Source organism: Coregonus clupeaformis, chromosome 21, assembly GCF_020615455.1.
Source record: "Coregonus clupeaformis isolate EN_2021a chromosome 21, ASM2061545v1, whole genome shotgun sequence".
Lineage (NCBI taxonomy): Eukaryota > Metazoa > Chordata > Actinopteri > Salmoniformes > Salmonidae > Coregonus > Coregonus clupeaformis.
Window position 1 is genome coordinate 57,529,065 of NC_059212.1, and position 23,788 is coordinate 57,552,852.

The following is a 23,788-nucleotide window of genomic DNA, read 5'->3' on the forward strand; positions in this document are numbered from 1 at the left end:
CCTCATGGCTTGGTTTTTCTCTGACATGCACTGTCAACTGTGGGACCTTATATAGACAGATGTGTGCCTTTCCAAATCATGTCCAATCAATTCAATTTACCACAGGTGGACTCCAATCAAGTTGTATAAACATCTGAAGGATGATCAATGGAAACAGGATGCACCTGAGCTCAATTTCGAGTCTCATAGTAAACGGTCTGAATACTTATGTAAATTAGGTATTTCAGTTTTTGTTATTTTTTTTATAAATTTGCAAAAATGTCTAAACCTGTTTTCGCTTTGGCACTATGGGGTATTGTGTGTAGATTGATGAGGAAAAATAATAATTTAATCAATTTTAGAATAAAGCTGTAACGTAACAAAATGTGGAAAAAGTTAAGGGGTCAGAATACTTTCCGAATCCACCTGAGATTTATATTCAACCTATATTGAGGCTTGGTTCATTTCCAGACTCATTTCATACTAGGGATTGAATTACATACAGTCATACTTGCGCAGCGAGGTGCTCTAAAAATAGGGCATAGTTTTTCGAGCATCTATAGGGATTCCCGTGTTAATATTACAGTGGGTAAAGGGGTGTCCAGAGTGCCAACCAAGCTGCCCCCAGCAATCTTGTAATTGAAACCCTGTTTGTAACTAAAATAGGTATTTCATACATCCATCGTCAGCCTCTGAATCTGACTACTTCAAAGGGCCTGCTTAAAATAGACTGGGTGATCCCTTTGGGAACAGAATGAACGCTCAGTCTTTGTCTTAAAAAAAAAAAAAGTTTACACCTCTGCTAGGGACCAGGTGTTTTTCCTGAGCATGTGACCCAACCAGGAAAACTCCAGCCCCTACAGTACAGCCATTAACTATGGCCTAGAGCTTTTCCTGATCTGGTCACATGGTCAGAAAAACTCCTGGCCCTAACTATGGGAGAAGTGAGTACATGCCGGCCAGAGACCTCAGCGTTACACAACCGGTTGTTTTTCATGTTCTCAACACACAGTTAGTGAAGTGAAACATGCGATTGTGCGCAGTCAGCAGAACAGCGACAGTGTTGGTCACGGGCCCATGTTGGGACAGCGATAGCCTGCCCTCCAACACACTGGGGTAGAAGAAAAAACAACTGTCTGTTAGACAAAACAACAATTGATAGAGAAAAGTATTCAAGGCCAAACAGATATAGAGTCATGAAAAACAGAGGGGGGTAACCACCACTCTGACCATGAAAGAGAGAAAGAGATAAAGAGAGAGAAATGAGAGAGGGAACAGTGTTGTAGCCAGCTGTTGGGGTTGAATGGGCCTTTATGTGGCAGTGGGCTACAGATGGTTGGTTGGTCAGCAGGCACGAGACACAGACAGGCAGGCAGAACACACATGTAGGAGTGTATTAAACTTCAATGGGGAGGATAATGACATGCTATAAGTATGTTGCTGTCAATTGTTTTTGGCCTACTTGGGAGAATCCACATTCTTATCCAAAATGCTCATACTTTTACAGTTTTGTTTTACATAATTAAAGTAACTAATATAGTATCCTTCCATAAGCTTATATTTGATAAGGTATATTAATTTAGCTATTTCCAATAATATTCCCTTGTACATTCATGAATTCTACTGAGCTTTCTAAGGATCAAAACATTTTTGCACAATAAGTATTAAACAGCTTCTATAATCGATTTAAATGCAGCTCATAGCTCCTAATCTTTTTAGAAATATCAACCACATCAAGAGGAGGCTTGTACTGCACTTTGTAAATGAGTCTTACAATGCAATGTAACATACTACTTGGCATAAACTGTCAACATATTGGACAACATAATAAATATAGGTTTCCAATTCCAAAACCTTACTAACGACAAACACCTCCATAACAACTTTATCAATGCATACGCTTACAATTAGTACTAGCTGAGACAAACACATATCAGTCATAGGAAGTACATTTTCCCCAAATAAAGCAGCTATCAGTATGAATGTTGGTGCAATAAAGGCAAGGTGGGGGGTGATGTGGGATTAATCAAGATAATTCTAACGAATGAGAAAGTAAAGCATGATTTGTCAAGCATTTCAACACACCACCAACCGAGTAACTTAGTGTGCTGATGTAACATAGTGAAGGTGCTTAGTAAATACTGAGTCATTGGTTCTATAGACGTCAGCTCTCATGGCACCGACCACATAGCATGTGATGCTTCAGTCTACAGATGATTAATGTTCTTCTCCTGAGGTAGAGGTTTTCCCTAGTAGATCCGGTTTCCCCTAGTGGAACCAGTTTTCCCTAGTGGATCCAGTTTTCCCTGGTAGATCGATTTGTTATTTTTTAAAATATATTTTTTCTCCCTAGTAGACCTTATTTTTTTCCTTTGTAGACCCTAGTTTTTCCCTAGGAGATCGTTACTTTTTCCGTATAGAGTTTTTCTCTAGTGCAGGAAGCTTGCACTCTAAAAAAAATACTGGGTTGTTTGGTTGACCCAACAGCTGGGTTGCAGGTGTTGGGTCACTTAGTTGGGTTGTTTTCTTAAAAAACTACTGGGTTATTGATGCTGGGCTATTGAGATATCACCCAGCGGGTCAGCTCAGAAGGCTAGATCCGTGGCTTAGTTGGGGCATGGCTTTCAGGTAGTTTTTTTGGGCCACCCATAAGAGTAAATGTCATTCCGATTAATCTGTTCTGTTGTATTATTTTCACATGTTAAAGTCAAACACTGACACTTTTTAGGCTTTAAGAGGCTTACACACGTGTATGAGTTCCACAAGAGCCAATGCATATCGCAGTGTTGGTAAATGTAAATAATACATATCCCAACATTGTATCTGGCTGGGTCAACTGGCTGGGTCAAAGTAACCCAGCGTGTGTTCTGTCCAATATTTAGCCAGTGCTGGGTTACCACATAATCAAAATTGGGTTGTTTTTAACCCAGCATTTTTTGTGTGCCTACATACAAGGGCCATATATCTTCATATACACTGCTCAAAAAAATATAGGGAACACTTAAACAACACATCCTAGATCTGAATGAAAGAAATAATCTTATTAAATACTTTTCTTTACATAGTTGAATGTGCTGACAACAAAATCACACAAAAATTATCAATGGAAATCAAATTTATCAACCCATGGAGGTCTGGATTTGAAGTCACCCTCAAAATTAAAGTGGAAAACCACACTACAGGCTGATCCAACTTTGATGTAATGTCCTTAAAACAAGTCAAAATGAGGCTCAGTAGTGTGTGTGGCCTCCACGTGCCTGTATGACCTCCCTACAATGCCTGGGCATGCTCCTGATGAGGTGGCGGATGGTCTCCTGAGGGATCTCCTCCCAGACCTGGACTAAAGCATCCGCCAACTCCTGGACAGTCTGTGGTGCAACGTGGCGTTGGTGGATGGAGCGAGACATGATGTCCCAGATGTGCTCAATTGGATTCAGGTCTGGGGAACGGGCGGGCCAGTCCATAGCATCAATGCCTTCCTCTTGCAGGAACTGCTGACACACTCCAGCCACATGAGGTCTAGCATTGTCTTGCATTAGGAGGAACCCAGGGCCAACCGCACCAGCATATGGTCTCACAAGGGATCTGAGGATCTCATCTCGGTACCTAATGGCAGTCAGGCTACCTCTGGCGAGCACATGGAGGACGCTGTGCGGCCCCCCAAAGAAATGCCACCCCACACCATGACTGACCCACCGCCAAACCGGTCATGCTGGAGGATGTTGCAGGCAGCAGAACGTTCTCCACGGCGTCTCCAGACTCTGTCACGTCTGTCACGTGCTCAGTGTGAACCTGCTTTCATCTGTGAAGAGAACAGGGCGCCAGTGGCGAATTTGCCAATCTTGGTGATCTCTGGCAAATGCCAAACGTCCTGCATGGTGTTGGGCTGTAAGCACAACCCCCACCTGTGGACGTCGGGTCCTCATACCACCCTCATGGAGTCTGTTTCTGACCGTTTGAGCAGACACATGCACATTTGTGGCCTGCTGGAGGTCATTTTGCAGGGCTCTGGCAGTGCTCCTCCTGCTCCTCCTTGCACAAAGGCGGAGGTAGCGGTCCTGCTGCTGGGTTGTTGCCCTCCTACGGCCTCCTCCACATCTCCTGATGTACTGGCCTGTCTCCTGGTAGCGCCTCCATGCTCTGGACACTACGCTGACAGACACAGCAAACCTTCTTGCCACAGCTCGCATTGATGTGCCATCCTGGGTGAGCTGCACTACCTGAGCCACTTGTGTGGGTTGTAGACTCCGTCTCATGCTACCACTAGAGTGAAAGCACCGCCAGCATTCAAAAGTGACCAAAACATCAGCCAGGAAGCATAGGAACTGAGAAGTGGTCTGTGGTCACCACCTGCAGAACCACTTCTTTATTGGGGGTGTCTTGCTAATTGGCTATAATTTCCACCTGTTGTAAGATTTGGGCATGGTCCTCTGTAGCTCAGCTGGTAGAGCACGGCGCTTGTAACGCCAAGGTAGTGGGTTCGAAACCCGGGACCACCCATACGTAAAAATGTATGCACGCATGACTGTAAGTCGCTTTGGATAAAAGCGTCTGCTAAATGGCATATTATTATTATTATTATTATGTGAAATGTATTGTCAATCAGTGTTGCTTCCTAAGTGGACAGTTTGATTTCACAGAAGTGTGATTGACTTGGAGTTACATTGTGTTGTTTAAGTGTTCCCTTTATTTTTTTGAGCAGTGTAGATCCATATACTGTAGCGATTGTTCTGACACAGTGATTTAACTAGCTCAGCATCTTCCAGATCATCTAGATGATTCTAGACAGAGTAGCCTATACTACACGTACACAACCCTGTCCTGAAATATGAATGGTAATGGCTTAGTCATATGGGCATCCATTTAACACCCTCAACCCTAAAATGCAATCTTCACTTGAAGGAAATGTTTTCCTTTCTTTTCACAAATATATATATTGGGAGGAATGTGGTTTATGTTATAGATCATCTGTATAATAATATTATGTTTTAAAGGTGCAATATGTAGAAATAATTCACCTAATTTCAGTTTGTGACAAAACAAGCAACTATAGTGTACACTCTAAAAATTAAGGGTTCAACAAAGTTCTTTGAAGAACCTTAGGGTTCTTGGCACTGAAAATTGCACCCAAAGGGTTCTTCCAAGAACCCCATAGGAGGTGGGGTTCATCAAGGAACCTCCTAAGTTGGTGGTGGTTCTTGCAGGAACCTAACTGCCCAACTGAAACATTTGGATTTTAATTTGAAAGGACAGGGGGTGCAGGCACTTAACTGAAAAATGTAAAGATCTCCTCAATTTAAGGTAAGGTATGTCCCTTGTATGATCTACAGTGCCTTGCAAAAGTATTCAACCCCCTTGGCGTTTTTTCCTATTTTGTTGCATTACAACCTGTAATTTAAATTGATTTTATTTGGATATACACAAAATAGTCCAAATTGGTGAAGTGAAGTGAAATAAAAAAAAGAACTTGTTTAAAAAAAGTATACAAAGTAATTAACGGAAAAGTGGTGCGTGCATATGTATTCACCCCCTTTGCTATGAAGCCCCTAAATAAGATCTGGTGCAACCAATTACCTTCAGAAGTCACATAATTAGTTAAATAAAGTCCACCTGTGTGCAATCTAAGTGTCACATGATCTCAGTATATATACACCTGTTCTGAAAGTCTGCAACACCACTAAGCAAGGGGCACCACCAAGCAAGCGGCACCATGAAGACCAAGGAGCTCTCCAAACAGGTCAGGGACAAAGTTGTGGAGAACTACAGATCAGGGTTGGGTTATAAAAAAATATCTGAAACTTTGAACATCCCACGGAGCACCATTAAATCCATTATTTAAAAATGGAAAGAATATGGCACCACAACAAACCTGCCAAGAGAGGGCCGCCTACCAAAACAGGCAAGGAGGGCATTAATCAGAGAGGCAACAAAGAGACCAAAGATAACCCTGAAGGAGCTGCAAAGCTCCACAGCGGAGATTGGAGTATCTGTCCATAGGACCACTTTAAGCCGTACACTCCACAGAGCTGGGCTTTACGGAAGAGTGGCCAGAAAAAAGCCATTGCTTAAAGAAAAGAATAAGCAAACACGTTTGGTGTTCGCCAAAAGGCACTCCCCAAACATATGGAAGAAGGTACTCTGGTCAGATGAGACTAAAATTGAGCTTTTTGGCCATCAAGGAAAACACTATGTCTGGCGCAAACCCAACACCTCTCATCACCCCGAGAACACCATCCCCACAGTGAAGCATGATGGTGGCAGCATCATGCTGTGGGGATGTTTTTCATCGGCAGGGACTGGGAAACTGGTCAGAATTGAAGGAATGATGGATGGTGCTAAATACAGGGAAATTCTTGAGGGAAACCTGTTTCAGTCTTCCAGAGATTTGAGACTGTGATGGAGGTTCACCTTCCAGCAGGACAATGACCCTAAGCATACTGCTAAAGCAACACTTGAGTGGTGTAAGGGGAAACATTTAAAAGTCTTGGAATGGCATAGTCAAAGCCCAGAACTCAATCCAATTGAGAATCTTTGGTATGACTTAAAGATTGCTGTACACCAGCGGAACCCATCCAACTTGAAGGAGCTGGAGCAGTTTTGCCTTGAAGAATGGGCAAAAATCCCAGTGGCTAGATGTGCCAAGCATATAGAGACATACCCCAGGAGACTTGCAGCTGTAATTGCTGCAAAAGGTGGCTGTACAAAGTATTGACTTTGGGGGGTTGAATAGTTATGCACGCTCAAGTTTTCTGTTTTCTTGTCTTATTTCTTGTTTGTTTCACAATAAAAAATATTTTGCATCTTCAAAGTGGTAGGCATGTTGTGTAAATCAAATGATACAAACCCCCCAAAAATCAATTTAAATTCCAGGTTGTAAGGCAACAAAGTAGGAAAAATGCTAAGGGGGGTGAATACTTTCGCAAGCCACTGTAATTGATATTATTTTCTGATGACACTATCCATCTTTTCATATTTGTGCAAATCTTACTAAAACAGAAAATGGACACAATTCAATGGATATCAATCAACAAAGACGTAAGAATATGTACTGTAGGCTATAAGAATATATTGAAGGCTAGCTGTATTGGGTGCAGATGACTGAACTGCTCACTTTTGTGTCTGTGTCGGCAGGTATACAGACAAGGAGGCATACAAAGGTATGTCAATTGGTATTGGTATGCTATGCAGATCACATGTACCATCCTCCTCTCTTAACTCTTCAATGAATATCCCACAGGCCTCTACATTATGGACAAGGTATGTGTATGAAAACAATTATTAAAACCGTTTCTTTTCATTCACATTTACCACAAAAACCAAGGTATGAATAGTGTCGTGTGCATGTTTTGTTAATCATCTGTATAACTACTATTTTTGGGGGATTCACAGACTTCACCCTCCCTACACCTCTGATGAATATAACAGGAAACCTGCTCGATCACCTTGCATTGCAAAATCATTCTGGCTATGGATACGAAGAACATCAACACATTAACATCAACACGCCAGAGGATATACCCATTGGACTTGGGGCTCTGCTGGGAGTTGACCTCATATTTAGATTTTTTGATTCTGCTTTGCCACTAAAATCATAATAAACACTGACAACTAAAATATTGTGTTATTGTTGTTATTGTTAAGCGTATTATTCATAATAATATTAATAGGGGGGGTAGTTAAAAAATAAACCCCAAAAGGTTCTTCAAAAGGTTCTTTGAGGATCCATTAAAAGGGGTTCTTTGAAGAACTTATAGGGGTTCCCCCACAGTTTCAATTTGAAGAACCCCTAAAGGATTCTCCAGGAACCTTTACTTTTTAGAGTGTAGAGATTCATTGTACAATTTAAACCGCTGTGAAATACATTTTCCATAACCAAAAATATTGTATTTTCAGCTGTTTGAAGCTGGTATACAAAGGCAAAAGTAAAAGATGTAAAAAGGAAATTTAGAACGTGAAGCATAGAAATACCGCAAATAGAACAGATCTACCACTTCTTAGACGTGGTTTCAATGAGAATGACAGATCTATAGCTCACTTTTCTATGTCAATTTGGTGCGGTAGCCCAAAAAGTGACATATTGCAGCATTAAGTGCAGTAAATCACAAATGACCATGTTCTTATAAATATTACCCTAAAACCAAGTAGCCATCGTGGTATTCTGCTGTTTCGAGCCATAATATTCTCCTCGACAGCCCAATGACATCATTCCCCTTTCACCTAATTCCTGCCGCCTGCGAAGCGAGGTTACTATCGGTCAAAGCTGCTTTTCATGCGAGGTGGAGAGGAGAGCGGATTTAGTCTCGACTCGAGTTGATGTTTCTCTTCTCTAGCGTTTTCTTTTCGAAAAGATGCAATGATTTCTCAACATTTGGACATTTGTGTTTGTGTTTAGCTTCAATATGTTTTCGTCAACATTGTTATATTCATAGATTATATTTCTTTGTATGACAAATATCAGACAGAGAGGAAGGAATGAGTGATGCATATGAATGACACTGACAAGAATGGACACTGTCACAGGTCCAGGATGAAAATTGGTTGATTTCATAATTGCAGGGCACGGTACAGATATAAAAATGAAACATACCGTTCTATATATAGCAAACTGATTATAAACCCGTAACCTCCTCCCTTTCTTGCTCACTCCGAGGTTACTATCGGACAAACCATCCTCCTCCGCTCATCAACTGTGCTGCTTACATTGCGTATGGGCAGGCAGGCAGGCGTGCCCTTGTTTTCAACACAACTGTGTTTCTGTATTCTGTAACACGTACTTTTCGGATAATGGCGACATACAGACAGGCAGTCTCTGTTCCCATTGCATCATGGTCTTCTTGATACACCGTTATTGAGGTTAGCCTACTATATAGAGGTTATGGCTTTGAGAAGTTGCCTAGGCATTTAGGCAAATGAGGAAGCGCAATGTTTCTTGTGTGGTGTTGCCAAATTACGCAACTCATTGCAGATCGAGGCAATGTCAATCGTGCAAACCCCAAATAAAGACGACGCAAGTTATTAATTTCAATGGTCAACATTTTCTGTGGCAAATGTAATTTGATGAGCGAATGTTCATCATTCAACATGATTGCTGATTGTGCTCATGTTGAACATGTTCATCATGTGTTTGATATTTTTAATACGTCATTAGTCTATCATATTTATAAAGATAAAGCCTCGTCTAAAGGCACTCAGTGTGCAGCATCCTTTCGACTGCAGTTTCCTCTGTGAATCTGGTTCTCTGCTCTAGACCAAGTAGCCCTCTCAATGGACCCCCACATAACTGCTCGCTCTTAAAAGGGCAACGCCACTGTGTGCTCCCCCAATGAAAGATGGACTTTAATTCAATCAAATAGGCAGCATCTCTTCCTCCTATGACTAAATATATGTTGGGGTTCTGTAATAATAGACTACTATCAGTGATGTAGTGGTAAAAAAAAATAGCTTGGTAAACTCTGATCGGCAGTTGCGTAAAAATAAAATAATTTACACTCCAAATACTTTCAATGCGTTTTTTCGCAAAAGGAAGGTCAACTGTTGTGCAAATAAAAACATGGGTTAACTGCGTTTACCTGTTTACCCTCCACTACACCACTGGTTACTATAGCTTATATAAGAGTGTGTGCACACAGGCAATAGTTTGTAAACAAATGGCCTACACTTTGCATAAGCATGCCCTTACAAAAAAATTTTTTGCAGTCAGAGTGCAGTATAACTGCAGTTAGAGTGCAGTATAACTGCAGTCCGCTGCAAATACTGCATCCAAAATAACAACATCTTTACTGCAGTAATTTTACAGTGTAACTGCACTGTAGTATAGCTGCAGTTCAACTGCGGTTATTCTGCAATTACTGCGTCCAAAATACCACACTCAACTGCAATTACTACACTTTTACTGCAGATTAAAACTGAAATATTTGTTGTAAGGGTGGTTTCAATTGAATTCCAGCCTATGTCTAATTTTTAACACATGGAACAAACAAAATGTCTATGGATCACTTGTATGAGCCAGAACAAAATAGTCAATGCTTTAACCTTGACGATGAAGTTTCACTGTTAGAAAAGCCTATAGCATACTTCCTCTGTTTTGCTAGTGCTTTGCATTCAAGTTGTTGCAGGTGTAGGTTTCTATAAGTAGCCTACCGCTGTTTAACAAAAATACTAATCTCTCATGGACAGATATATTGAGTCGCTGACGTAGTTACACAAGATTTTGGTTCTGGGTTGCCGAGATTACAGAAAGACAAACCAGATCTCACAGCAAGGTTCTGCTTTGAGACAGCTGAATAATCAGGCACTCATTTTTATATTACATTTTAGTCGTTTAGCAGACGCTCTTATCCAGAGCCACTTACAGGAGCAATTAGGGTTAAGTGCCTTGCTCAAGGGCACATCGACAGATTTTTCACCTAGTTGGCTCGGGGATTAGAACCAGCGACCTTTCGGGTACTGGCACAACGCTCTTAACCACTAAGCTACCTGCCGCCCCACTCCCCCAATAGGCTTTTTACATCATAAGAGGGTTAGCTAGCTACCCAACTCATTCACTCATTATCTTCCACCGCTAACATCATGTCTAGTCTAGCCCCCACACTGTGCTAGCCACAACAGCTATTGTGTCCCATTGCACTGGAAAATTAAAAGCACTTGACAACTACTCACACTTTGTGCATCCCAAATGGCACCCTATTTCCTTTACAGTACACTAGAACAGGGCCCATAAGGGGAACTAGGGTGCCATTTGGGATGCACACACTGTCAACCGGTCAACCAGGACATGCTGTTCTCAATAGAGATTGTTATAGGCCCACTCCGCAATTTAAAGTTATAATGAGGTTAGACAGTTGAACTAAGACCATGAGCCATTTATACACAGAAAATTATCCAGTGTTGAATCAACACTGTTAGTTTTAACACTGGGCCAGTGTGTACATGGGTCCACACTTTTCAGTGTTAAATTAACACTGTGCTTAGTGCTGACGCCATTACACTTTGTCATTGTTAGGGAATTAACACTTTTAGTGTTATGCAATAACATCTCATATAGTATTTATTAATACGAGGAAGTGTATACAGCAGGGATCATCAACTAGATTCAGCCGCGGGCCGATTTTCTTTCTTGAGCGGATTGTCATGGGGCCAGAACAGAATTACAAATAATTTCTCAACTGCAAATTGACCTCAAGAACACCAAACTGATATAATATTTAACTAAAACAGATTAAATATTTAGCTAAAACAGTATAATTTCAAACCTTGCTTACATTTGTATACGATCACGTACTCTATATCTCTCTATTATGTGTGGGAATACTTTGGAACAGATTTCCAAAATTAAAATCACTCTCTGATTCTCTGGTGATTTTACAGTCTATTATGTCCAACAATAGAAAAAAAAAATATATATATACACTACCAGTCAAAAGTTTGGACACACCTACTCATTTAAGGGTTTTTCTTTATTTTTGATATTTTTTACATTGTAGAATAATAGTGAAGACATCAAAACTATGAAATAACACATGTGGAATCATGTAGTAAGCAAAGAAGTGTTAAACGAATCAAAATCTATTTTATATTTGAGATTCTTCAAATAGCCACCCTTTGCCTTGATGACAGCTTTGCACACTCTTGGCATTCTCTCAACCAGCATCATGAGGTAGTCACCTGGAATGCATTTCAATTAATAGGTGTGCCTTCTTAAAAGTGAATTTGTGGAATTTCTTTCCTTCTTAATGCGTTTGAGCCAATCAGTTGTGTTATGACAAGGTGGGGGGGTATACAGAAGATAGCCCTATTTGGTAAAAGACCAAGTCCATATTATGGCAAGAACAGCTCAAATAAGCAAAGAGAAATGACAGTCCATCATTACTTTAAGACATGAAGGTCAGTCAATACGGACATTTTCAAGAGCTTTGAAAGTTTCTTCAAGTGCAGTCGCAAAAAACCATCAAGCGCTATGATGAAACTGTCTCTCATGAGGACCGCCACAGGAATGGAAGACCCAGAGTTACCTCTGCTGCAGAGGATAAGTTAATTAGAGTTACCAGCCTCAGAAATTGCAGCCCAAATAAATGCTTCACAGAGTTCAAGTCACAGAAACATCTCAACATCAACTGTTCAGAGGAGACTGTGTGAATCAGGCCTTCATGGTCGAATTGCTGCAAAGAAACCACTACTAAAGGACACCAATAAGAAGAAGAGACCTGCTTGGGCCAAGAAACACAAGTAATGGACATTAGACCGGTGAATTTGTGTCCTTTGTTCTGGAGTACAAATTTGAGATTTTTGGTTCTAACCGCCGTGTCTTTGTGAGACGCGGTGTTGGTGAACGGATGATGTCCGCATGTGTAGTTCCCACCGTAAAGCATGGAGGAGGAGGTGTTATGGTGTGGGGGTGCTTTGCTGGTGACACTGTCTGTGATTTATTTAGAATTCAAGGCACACTTATCCAGCATGGCTACCACAGCATTCTGCAGCGATACGCCATCCCATCTGGTTTGGGTTTAGTGGGACTATCATTTGTTTTTTAACAGGACAATGACCCAACACACCTCCAGGCTGTGTAAGGGCTATTTTACCAAAAAGGAGAGTGATGGAGTGCTGCATCAGATGACCTGGCCTCCACAATCCCCTGACCTCAACCCAATTGAGATGGTTTGGGATGAGTCTGACGACAGAGTGAAGGAAAAGCAGCCAACAAGTGGTCAGCATATGTGGGAACTCCTTCAAGACTGTTGGAAAAGCATTCCAGGTGAAGCTGGTTGAGTTAATACCAAGAGTGTGAAAATCTGTCATCAAGGCAAAGGGTGGCTACTTGAAGAATCTAAAATCTAAAATATATTTGTTTAAAACCTTTTGGTTACTACATAATTCCATATTTGATATTTCATAGTTTTGATGTCTTCACTATTATTCTACAATGTAGAAAATAGTAAAAATAAAGAAAAACCCTTGAATGAGTAGGTGTGTCCAAACTTTTGACTGGTACTGTATATATACTTGATGAACGAATACTTATGTAAATAAGGTATTTTTGGTTTTTCTTTTTAATACATTTGCAAACATTTCTAAAAACCTGTTGTCAGTTTGTCATTATGGGGTATTGTGTGTAGATTGCTGAAAAAATAAATAATTGAATCCATTTTAGAAGAAGGCTATAACTTAACAAAATGTGGAAAAAGTCAAGGGGTCTGAATACTTTCCGAAGGCACTGTGTATATATATGTATATATATTATGCAATAGCACCTCGTATATTTATCTCTTGACAAAGTCACTCAGTGTTGGGTTAAGGATGTTACAATGTAGTTTACAACCCTTTGTCACATGCCCTTATGTAAGTATTTACAAAGACTTCAGAACTGGCAGCGGACATACTCAAACTTTAATTAACATAACCATAGACCACTTAAACTGGTACAGCACTTCCACTCAAGGTTGGCCAAGAATAACGAACTGAAAGCCACCCCCCACTAAGCCACGCCTCCGATATAGTTTCCCAGTGTGCCTTGCCTTTTTCAGTGAATTGTAGAGTTACCACTCTTGACTGTATTTGTCAGTGACAGAGACATGGTTGTTGAGTTCGTTCACCAAGTGAGTTTCTAGGCGAATGTGATCATTAAAATTAAACTCTTTATGACATTACATATCTCATAAGGCCTTATTTTGAAGCTTAGTTTTACTCATTGTTTACAGGCCACATCAGGCCTGCAAGTCACATTATGATGGCTTGCAAAGTGATGTGTAATTCCTATTGGACTCCAGTCAGAGTTAGGATATACAACAGTTGGAATTTCATTCACCAGCAACCTGCATTCAGAATGGCTGTCAGGGTTATCAACACCGATAAAGGAGACTACCATTTAAACTGTAACAACCATTTCAGTAACATTTACATTACATTTTAGTCATTTAGCAGACGCTCTTATCCAGAGCGACTTACAGTTTTTAGTGAGTGTATACATTTTTCATACTGGCCCCCCGTGGGAATCGAACCCACAACCCTGGCGTTGCAAGCGCCATGCTCTACCAACTGAGCTACACGGGTGCAATAAATCTAACTGATTTGATTAGTTTTGAAAAATGATGTTGTGTATCTTTGTGTAGCATGTGATGAATCAATGAATGTGCATGCAAAAACACAGATAATAAAAAAATTATAAAACATATACCTGCAGTAGAGCATGCTGGGAAATATGATAATGATGAGTGTGGTTTTGATGGGAATGTTTTACTCTTCACAGAGTAAAACTGACACAATCACATCACACGCAACTCTGGATATTAACACCAACACAGGTTATTTTACACCATTGAGAGTTAATTTACCACTTACAGAGTTAATGTAACTCCTGAATCAACACTAGAAATGTTACACTGAAAAATCAACACTAGGTAACACTGGCCAATTTGCTGTGTAAGTGATATTCATCAAGAATCAATGGGTAGCATCAGTCATTTAAATGCTAAAAAATGACTAAATATCACAGAGTGGGCCTTTAATGTCATCAACTTGAACATCAAGTCAATTGAGCTTTGTGAGGATAAATATTGAGCCGTTTTCAATACAATTGTCTCTCTTAATCATGATCCTCTTTCATCCTTTTTGTTAGATCTAAATGAATCCTATTTCATGATGGATTGTGTGTCTAATCTCTCCTAACTGCTGTCTAATTGAAACGTACCCCCTACTGTGTGGCAGTGTCCTACTACCTCTATTGGAAAAAATAAATACTTTTGTAAACTCTCTTCAAGATACCGTAGATCAGTGGAGGCTGCTGAGGGGAGGACCGCTCATAATAATGGCTGGAACGGCGCAAATGGAATGGCATGTGTTTGATGTATTTGATACCATTCCACTCCAGCCATTACCACGAGCCCGCCGTCCTCAATTAAGGTGCAACCAACCTCCTGTGCAGTAGATGAGTATAGATACAGTAATCTACACTTAAAAATATATTTAGATATACATAAAGATTCAGTAAAGATTCACAATCTTACAGTAAAGGTACAGTAAATCTACAAAGATAGGCTACTGTAAGGACAGCCTTTGTGTTGCCCTCAAAAGGACTTAAGTCAGCAAATAAAGACCTTTAGGGTTCATGAATTCTATGGTCCATATTGTATATTGGATGTGAATACAAGACTACATGTATGTAAGACTGTATTACAGTGAGACTAAACCTAAGAGGCAAGCTATTTAAAGATTGAACACCAGATGGTCAATCCCTTGGCAGAGAGATGCTACCAAGTCCTTGCACCCATCCTCTAAAGACACAGACACAAACCAATTAGGATTACTCTACTCAACAATCTGTGATACATCTTCAACATTCAATTTGTGCTCAGCCTCGGAGTGTATTTTCTCGTGTAACCTAGTTGATATTACATTGATATTGGCCCTAGTCATCACGAATGCAGCAACGTTGGACAGTATTCTGTAGTTAGTTAACCAGTGAACCTGGTCGTCAAGCTTGTGTGTCTAGTTATTGTTTAGTCAAAGTCACTGAGGTGGAATGGTCTTTGGGCCAATAAATATCAATATGTTATGACAGACTCTAAATGTAGGTTGAATCTGAAGGTCAAACACTTTTAGAATTCTATTTCAAAAGGATAAAATAGAATTCTATTTTTATAAAATGTGTGAACTGATATGCCTTCAGATTGAACCTACATTTAGAGTCTGTCATAGAATACTGGTATTTATTGGACTCGATTATGTCCCCACTAGCCACTGACAAGACTGAGCACTTGTTTTCAACAAAAAATTAGGCTATTATACAGATATGAAAATTACACAATCATAAAATGATTGTATACATTGCATGGATGGATTCAATACCTAAATACATCTGTATAGGGCGACGTAGCCCTCTTAAGAGCAGTTCTTTGACTCTGCACGTGCGTCCCGTTTAAGGCGAGAGCAACACAAACAGCCTCGGATCCTTTTGACCGCGAGTTACCTTTCCTCTTCCGAAAGCGGCTGCATTGGCTGCCACTATAAAAGCTTGGAGGAGAAAAAAAGCAGTTCTGTTAGAACCAGAGAGACAGAGCCGCGAAGACAATAACGGTGGTGAAAAGGCGAATAAAAAAGCGTCCATTTTACCTTTTCCAATTCAAGGAATTACAATTTATGAACATTGAAGAATTGGAATTTCGCAGCATTAGGGAAAAAGGTCGGTTGTTTTTCTTTGTTAGTTTTTGTTGTTTCTTTGTTAAGTTGCTCTGTGGGTGATATACATTGTGTCATGCAACATCCTAAAGGATTTTTTTTGTTTGATATTTACACAACGGATGTATTTGGTTGCGCATGTTTGATTCAGTCTGTAAATCTTTTCAAAACAAAAGCGCATCTTTGCCTCGGCGCCTGTATAGTACGCAACGTTGTTCACAACAATCAACACATGAATTCCAGTGTTCATTCTCAATCAAATGTATTGAATGACTTAGATGCATTTATGCGGTTTGGTCGATGGGTAAGATGACAAAGTGTAGGTAGTGTTTTAATGCCTTTATCGCATATGACCGTTTTGTGCTAGATGAATAGAGTGTATGGGCTACAGCATCTGCTGCGGTTCATTGTATGGAGGAGTCTGCGCTGCGCTGAATGACCGATAGTAACCCCTTCCTCTTGAAACAATGAAACATCCAGCTGGAAGTTCTGAAATGATTTTGATAATTATATTTCACTGATATGGTTCACATTCGATTACAATGAAATAATGTAACGTCTTAGCTTGTGAAAATATGTTTTTATTGTTTTAATAAATGTTGTAATATTGTTATTAATTCGTTTTTTTTTTTTCATAGCCTGTTTCATCAAAGCAGTGATTAATTTTGTTCTTAGCCTTTGTAAGATGTTCATATTCTGAGTGATTTTTGCAATGTTTTGAGAAAAAGACAATAACCACATTAACACACTAGAGTCGCGCGCAGCAATTCTGCACCAGGCAACCGCAATGATTAATTTGCAGGGAGGCTGTTGTTTACAACTTGTACTGTAGTGGTTTGTTATGGTATGCGACGAAGCTGATGGAACGTCAACCTAAAAATATTGTGACCACCTCAAATGTAACCAATATACGATCTGTTCATTTGAAAATCTGTTTTTATTATGCTGGGACCTGAGGTAGACTATCATTCAGATTTTGCCAAATTAATCTTTTGAATGTGTTCCGTTATGAATAGGCTACATCACTGATGAAATGTTAAATGCGTAGCCTGCTGGTCCTTCATTCGTCTCATACAGTTTTGGCTTGAGAAAAGACATTCAAATTGGTTGAGAGCTTGTTGCGTCACCATAGTTGATTGAATGGCAAGTGCTTTACATTTTAGTAGATGTTCTTATCCAGAGGGACTTACAGTAGTGAGTGCATACTTTTTTTCTTCCATACTGGTCCCCCATGGGAATCAAACCCACAACCCTAGCGTTGCAAGCGCCTTGCTCTACCAACTGAGCCACACGGGACCCATTCATGTAATAAGAACTCTGTTGCATCTGAAAGTATTTAATACTACAGCTGGCTGTATAATTGGATGATAGTAACAGCATTTGCCTTATGCAATTTTAGTGATTGTTCATTTCTGCATTGCAATTGCTGGATTGAATTGAAATGTCATGTTATGAGGACATCTGGTAGTTTAGATATTAAAGTCTATTTCTTTGCAATTGTGTGGGTGGCACACCTTCATTTGCCAAGTATCCAGTGACTGATTGTCGATCCAAAAGTCCCTGTGTGTTTTTGTGTAACAGACACTGAATTTCTCAATCCTGGAAATGATGCTAATGCACCACTAAAAACTGCCCCGATTGGTTAATACAGTCCAGGATCCATTGGAGATCTGATGGTTATATTTGGTTAGACTTTGACCTATGAGTGGCGTGGTGTCCAGTGGACTCAAGCAGCCTTCTTCTCTGGTCTCACTGTGTGTGTGTGTCTGCAGTTGGGAGCTCAAGAGCTGTAGGAAAGGTCCCTGAGTCTCACTGTGTTGTCACTGTGCTGTGTGTCTGCAGTTGGGAGCTGGACGGCTGTAGGATAGGTCCCTGAGTCTCACTGTGTTGTCACTGTGCTGTGTGTCTGCAGTTGGGAGCTGGACGGCTGTAGGATAGGTCCCTGAGGCGAGATGGCCATCTCTACTCAACTGGGCTTACTGCTGTGGAAGAACTTCACCTACAGACGGAGACAGACAGTAAGTAACTTCTACAAAATAAAAGTCTGTCAACCCCACGTAGATTCTGTGAGATAAGGAGAGCGTGTCAATGAAAGTTGCTGGGGCAAAGTGGAATAATACGATTTAGTGGCTACAAGGTTTATAGCAATACAATGTGTTACTATTGTTGTTTGTGTGGCCAATTCACACAGAAAGCATAGCATTGTCTATGTATTGGTAAAAGGAATGAGATTGTGAAACACCACTTGAATGAACTTTATTTATCCTTTGACTCATTGAGGATGTTCAGACCATAGAAAACATCAACGTAGCAGAGAGTCAATGTAGTGACAGTGACGCATAGCATGGAGGAGTTTTAAGTTTTAAATAACACCATCACCTTGTCTTATCATGTCATCAAACTGTTAAACCTCAAAATCGCTGAAAATAATCTAAGAAGACTAAAGTACACAAAGAAAGCTGAGATGTGGGTTGTCTACTCTAGAACAGTGGTTCCCAACCTTTTTCGGTTAATTGTACCACCAAGTACATTTTGCTCTGCCCGGAGTACCCCTGAAGTACCCCCTCATGTGCATTTTACCATTAGGCCTATGGTCTCATGAGTCTTCTCAAGTATCCCCTGTGGATAGGCCAAGTACCCAGGGGTCCTAGTACCCCTGGTTGGGAACCACTGTTCTAGGACACTGAAACATTAAACATTTATTTGCATCAAATTGTTTTTACATCCATGGCCACCCTACTTTGCAAACAATGTCAGGTTCAAAGATTCGTCCTTATCTGTCGTTTTGCCCCCAAATAAATTACACATGATGGTATGATTGAAATCTCTAAATGGGTTGTTCTGTAGGGAGACCAGGCATCCTTACTATGGCATTGGGTTCACTGTTTGAAAGCTGTTTGTCCTGACTGAGTTTATCAGTCTCTCATCGACCTTCTGAACTTCCCTTTCAGCTCCAGCTAATTATCGAGATAATATGGCCGCTCTTCATCTTCTTCATCCTCATCTCTGTGAGGGTGCATTACCCACCCTACGAGCAACATGAGTGTAAGTAGCCCACACATACACAGAGTGCCTGAAATCACAGTGTACTAGCCTGTGAAAGACCATTTTCTGTCTTAGGTAAATTTGAAGGACAATAAAGCTTTTAGAATTTGAACTGAGATCAAATCGACTCAAATGTAGCCTAGTTTATGGTGATTTATTCACTCTGTTATAATGAGGCAATTCAAGAATAATGTTAGTGTCTCGACTGGGTCAGTAGTGACGTACTAGAGACCTCATGGCGTTTGGTCCAAAGAGGTCTATTGTCAAATACTGTTTCCCGTAATCGTTTGTTCCCATTTCCTGTTCTCTGTAGTTAGATGAGTCAGAGATCACAAGATGGAGGATAACAGAATGCCAGACAGTTGTCCTCTATATATCATCAGCCACTAGTGTCTATTGAGTCCAAGACTCTTTGGAAAGCAAAGCAATACAGACAAAAGATACTTCAGGGAAAGAGAGCTCATCATTTTTAAAGGACATTACAGTTAGTATCAAAGACAGATAGTCACAACAGAACAGTGGAAGGCAGGAGATTCCCACAAGAAATGTGTCCCAATGGATTTAGTTCTTCTAGAACAATGGATAAGGAAAGAAAATTTGTGGACTGAGTGAACATGTGGAAATGTTCCATAGGCCTACTGGAAATTAAGAAACAATGTTTTATGTCCAAGAAATGTTAATGCAAAGAGTACATTAATGTCCTTAACTGCCATTACTCATCCCAAGCCAAGGTCCTCCCTCTATACTGCCATCTTAAAAACATCCCACTCAGTTGGTCAATATCCCACTCAGTTGGTCAATATTTGATATATTGACCCGCTGGCCTTTAAAACTCCTGGAACTCCTGGAGTACACAATAACAGCTCTGGGAACAGGTTGTTACTTACACAGATCATATATTCTCAACTTTGAGCTACTTAATTTAAGTGTAATTCTATTTCCATTGCATTCCGCTTTGTGAAAGATCCATTGATCATTGATTCAATGGAGTCAGTCAAGAAAAGCCCTTTTCCTGAAATGACCGGTGTACAACATTTGTCTGTTGTGTCTTGGCAAACTCACATTGAAAACAATGTCATAGAATGTTAATGAGAACATTATAATAATTATTAGAAAACGGCAACTCCGACAAACCTGTTGATTACATTTTAAAGGTATTTTGACAAAGTTAGAAGCTAAAATTGAATTGTTTATCTCTGAAATTGAATTATCGTAAAATTCCCCCGAAAACAATAATAAATACATCTCCATTAAATTGACTTCCTGAATGTAAATGTATACCAGTAAGACTCCAACAACACTGGACTGTGTAGGACAGTATGTACGTCAGTAGAAGTATGTATAACTGCTATTCTTTCTATTGCCATCTTTATCTCTATCTTCTCAATACGTCTCCAGTAAAGTTATTGGATGCATCCCAATTGGCACCCTCTTCCCTTTATAGTGCACTACTTTTGACCAGGGCCCATAGGGATTTGGTCAAAACTAGTGCACTTTAAAGGGAATAGGGTGCTATTTGGGACGTACATTCTCACCAGGTCAGAAGGCTATACCTTTGCCCTCCTATTAAATACAGATATACACTGAGTGTACAAAACATAAGGAACACCTTCCTAATATTGAGGTCCACCCCTTTTGCCCTCAGAACAGCCTCAATTCATTGGGCATGGACTCTACAAGGTGTCGAAAGCGTTCCATAGGGATGCCGGCCAATGTTGACTCCAATGCTTCCCACAGTTGTGTCAAGTTGGCTGGATGTCCTTTGGGTGGTGGATCATTCTTGATACACACCGGAAACTGTTGAGCGTGAAAACCCAGCAGCGTTGCAGTTCTCAAACCGGTGCACCTGGCACCTACTACCATACACCGTTCAAAGGCACTTAAATATTTTGTCTTGTCCATTCACCCTCTGAATGGCACAAATACACAATCTATGTCTCAATTGTCTCAGGGCTTAAAATTCCTTATTTAACCTGTCTCCTCCCCTTCATCTACACTGATTTGTGTCTATGTCGTGGAAAGAGCAGGTGTTCCTAATGTTTTGTACACTCAGTGTAGGTTGGATAGCAGGCCAGTAGGCTAGGCTATTAAACTCTGTATATGATACCTTAACTGTGGAATGTGAAAGGACTATTCAATTGGCAGTGCTTTAATAAACCCAGCAGGCGAAAAGGAAAATGTGAATACTTCTATAACATCTTGTTTTGCAGAATGTGCACGTCACCATTTTGTTGACGGTCAAACCTGTCACTCTAGTCCACTCGGCCATAGATAGTAATACTTGATTTCACCCACTCAACTCAACAATATTGACCTCAGGACTGGGTCACAGTGTGTAGTCCTACTCTATTTGATTGTTTCACAATCTGCTGGGCTTTATAACTAAATACAGTAGCTGATAACAGTTTACTGATAACCTCTTCTGTCTCTTCACTGAAAGTGAATGTTGATCCAAAGGTCACGAGTCGTCCCAGATCACATGCGGAATAGGGTGCAATTTGGGACACAGCCTTGGTCTCTTTCTCTCTGGTAGACAACACAGTTCCTCAGAGTACACGAGCAATCTGTGCACACTAAGGTTCCCCGTTGTACTGTACTCTTGCTAAACAAGATGTCCGCCTGTCTGTTATTTCGATCTTCTGAATTGAGCCAAGCTGAAATGGAGTTTCACTCAATCCTCCTTGCTCTGCCATTGTGAAATGTTGGTTGACTGACTAAAGTGCCACAATTACCCAACCTAATAATTTGACTCTGGGCAGCTACATAGAGAGACATATTGTGACATAAAGGGGTGTCGATCATTGACCTTCTCTATTTGTCCCTCTCCAGGCCATTTCCCTAACAAGGCCATGCCCTCGGCGGGCACCTTGCCCTGGGTACAAGGTATCATCTGTAACGCCAACAACCCCTGCTTCCGCCACCCCACACCAGGAGAGACCCCAGGGCTGGTGGGCAACTTCAACGATTCTATGTGAGTTCATCCCCCGAAAACTGACCCTATAATATTGACTGATTGATTTATTGATAGAATAATTTTATTAGTCATGTTTATGACAAACAACTAAGTAAACAATGTAAACTGAGACATTAAAACATTGAAATAATGAACCATGCCACAAGTAGCATTGTTCCTCCTTTCAGACCCTCAACACCAGAGGATCAGCATGTGTGTTTTACCACCGTTGTTCCTCACATCGTCTAATCGTCTCTCTATGAAACACAGAATCTCCCGTCTGTTCATCGATGCCAAGAAGATCCTCCTCTACAGCCAGAATGACAAGAGCTTCGAGGGCTACAAAGTTCTGGTGCGGGCTCTGAGGAAACTACAAAGCAACACGGCAGGTAGGACAGATCACAGTACATAGACCCTGAGCTACAGACTTAAAGATACATCCCACTGGACAAAAAAGAGGTTAAATCAATGTTGTTTCCACGTCATTTCAACAAAAAAATGCAATGTGAAGATGTTGAATCAATGTGGAAAACTGATTGGATTTGCAAAAAGTCATCAACGTAAGGGAATTTTGTCTTTTTCCACCCAACTTTTAACTTAAATCCAACAACATGGTGACATTTTTTGTCGATTTCACGTTGAAAATTCACGTTAGTTGACAACTCAACCAAACGTAAATGAAAACTAGACATTGAAATGACATCTGTGCCCAGTGGGATGTCCATGGATAACCTTTTTATTGATGCACCGTCCATATATTTACGCTGATTTATATATTTGTACCTATTGTTTAAAGTACTGTATGGCATCACCTTTTATGTATGTTTCTGCATGTACATTGATGTTACTGAATCTGAACCTAAGTCTGTACCCACCTGCATACATAGACCCTGAGCCATAAACGTATAGCATGCATACTGATCTCAGTTTGATTAGCCTATATTTTCAGTAGGTAGGTATGATCACCTATCTGTACATGCCTTGCGCTATAGACGTAGGGAACATGCTGTAGACTTGAAGCACATAGTACTGAACTTGAGATTTGTTTGATGGTGAAGTCTTCGTTTTCCTGGGGCCAAACGGTGCAGAGAGTTCAGAGCAAATTACATGCTTAGATTTTAATGGCCTCCATGAAAACCCAAATTCCTAATGCGAAGAAAAGCAGATTACTGGCGACCATACAGCTCCTAATCAAAATGGGGCCGTTTGGCTTGTAATGCAGGGCAATGGGTGCAGGTTGGCAGCATAGAAATAGAATTACTAGAATGGACGTTTTCATTCCAGTCAATGTTCTATGATTCAGTGTATCCATGAGTGACCCAATCAAAGAATGTGGTGGTCTGAGGGGCTTTGTTAGCCTGGTCCCAGATCTGCTGGGAGTTGGCTAGACGGCACAAATGAATATGGGACCAGGCTTTGTCCCTTCTAGTAATTTGATTTCTATGGGTGGCATAGCACTGGTGTAATCAGTCCATGCCAGACCTGGGGTGGGGAGGTTGCTGCTGGGCCAACGGGGGGCAGTGCCCCTGTCCTGTCCTGTTCTAACTCTTTAAATGGCAGGAAGACCTCCCTGGGCCCACCCATCACAACAGGATACAGATCTAAACTAACTGGCCCATTAATGTTCTGACTGCTGTCTCT

General features: G+C 40.6%; 1 protein-coding gene across 6 annotated transcripts in view; it reads left to right on the top strand.

The window, feature by feature from the left end:
* Positions 1–15,996: 15,996 nt before the first annotated feature.
* LOC121535748 (phospholipid-transporting ATPase ABCA1-like) overlaps positions 15,997–23,788 on the top strand; it is a 38,542-nt gene continuing 30,750 nt past the window's right edge. For 3 of the 6 annotated variants that reach the window (XM_045206015.1, XM_041843005.2, XM_045206016.1), the window contains exons 1-4: positions 17,876–18,167; positions 19,101–19,194; positions 22,024–22,165; positions 22,418–22,536. In XM_045206015.1, the coding sequence (XP_045061950.1) occupies positions 18,102–18,167; positions 19,101–19,194; positions 22,024–22,165; positions 22,418–22,536 (421 nt within the window). In that variant the 5' untranslated portion in view covers positions 17,876–18,101. Of the gene's footprint in view, positions 16,154–17,875; positions 18,168–19,100; positions 19,195–22,023; positions 22,166–22,417; positions 22,537–23,788 lie in introns of those variants that run through there. The other 3 variants (XM_045206012.1, XM_045206013.1, XM_045206014.1) reach the window with 3 other exon arrangements.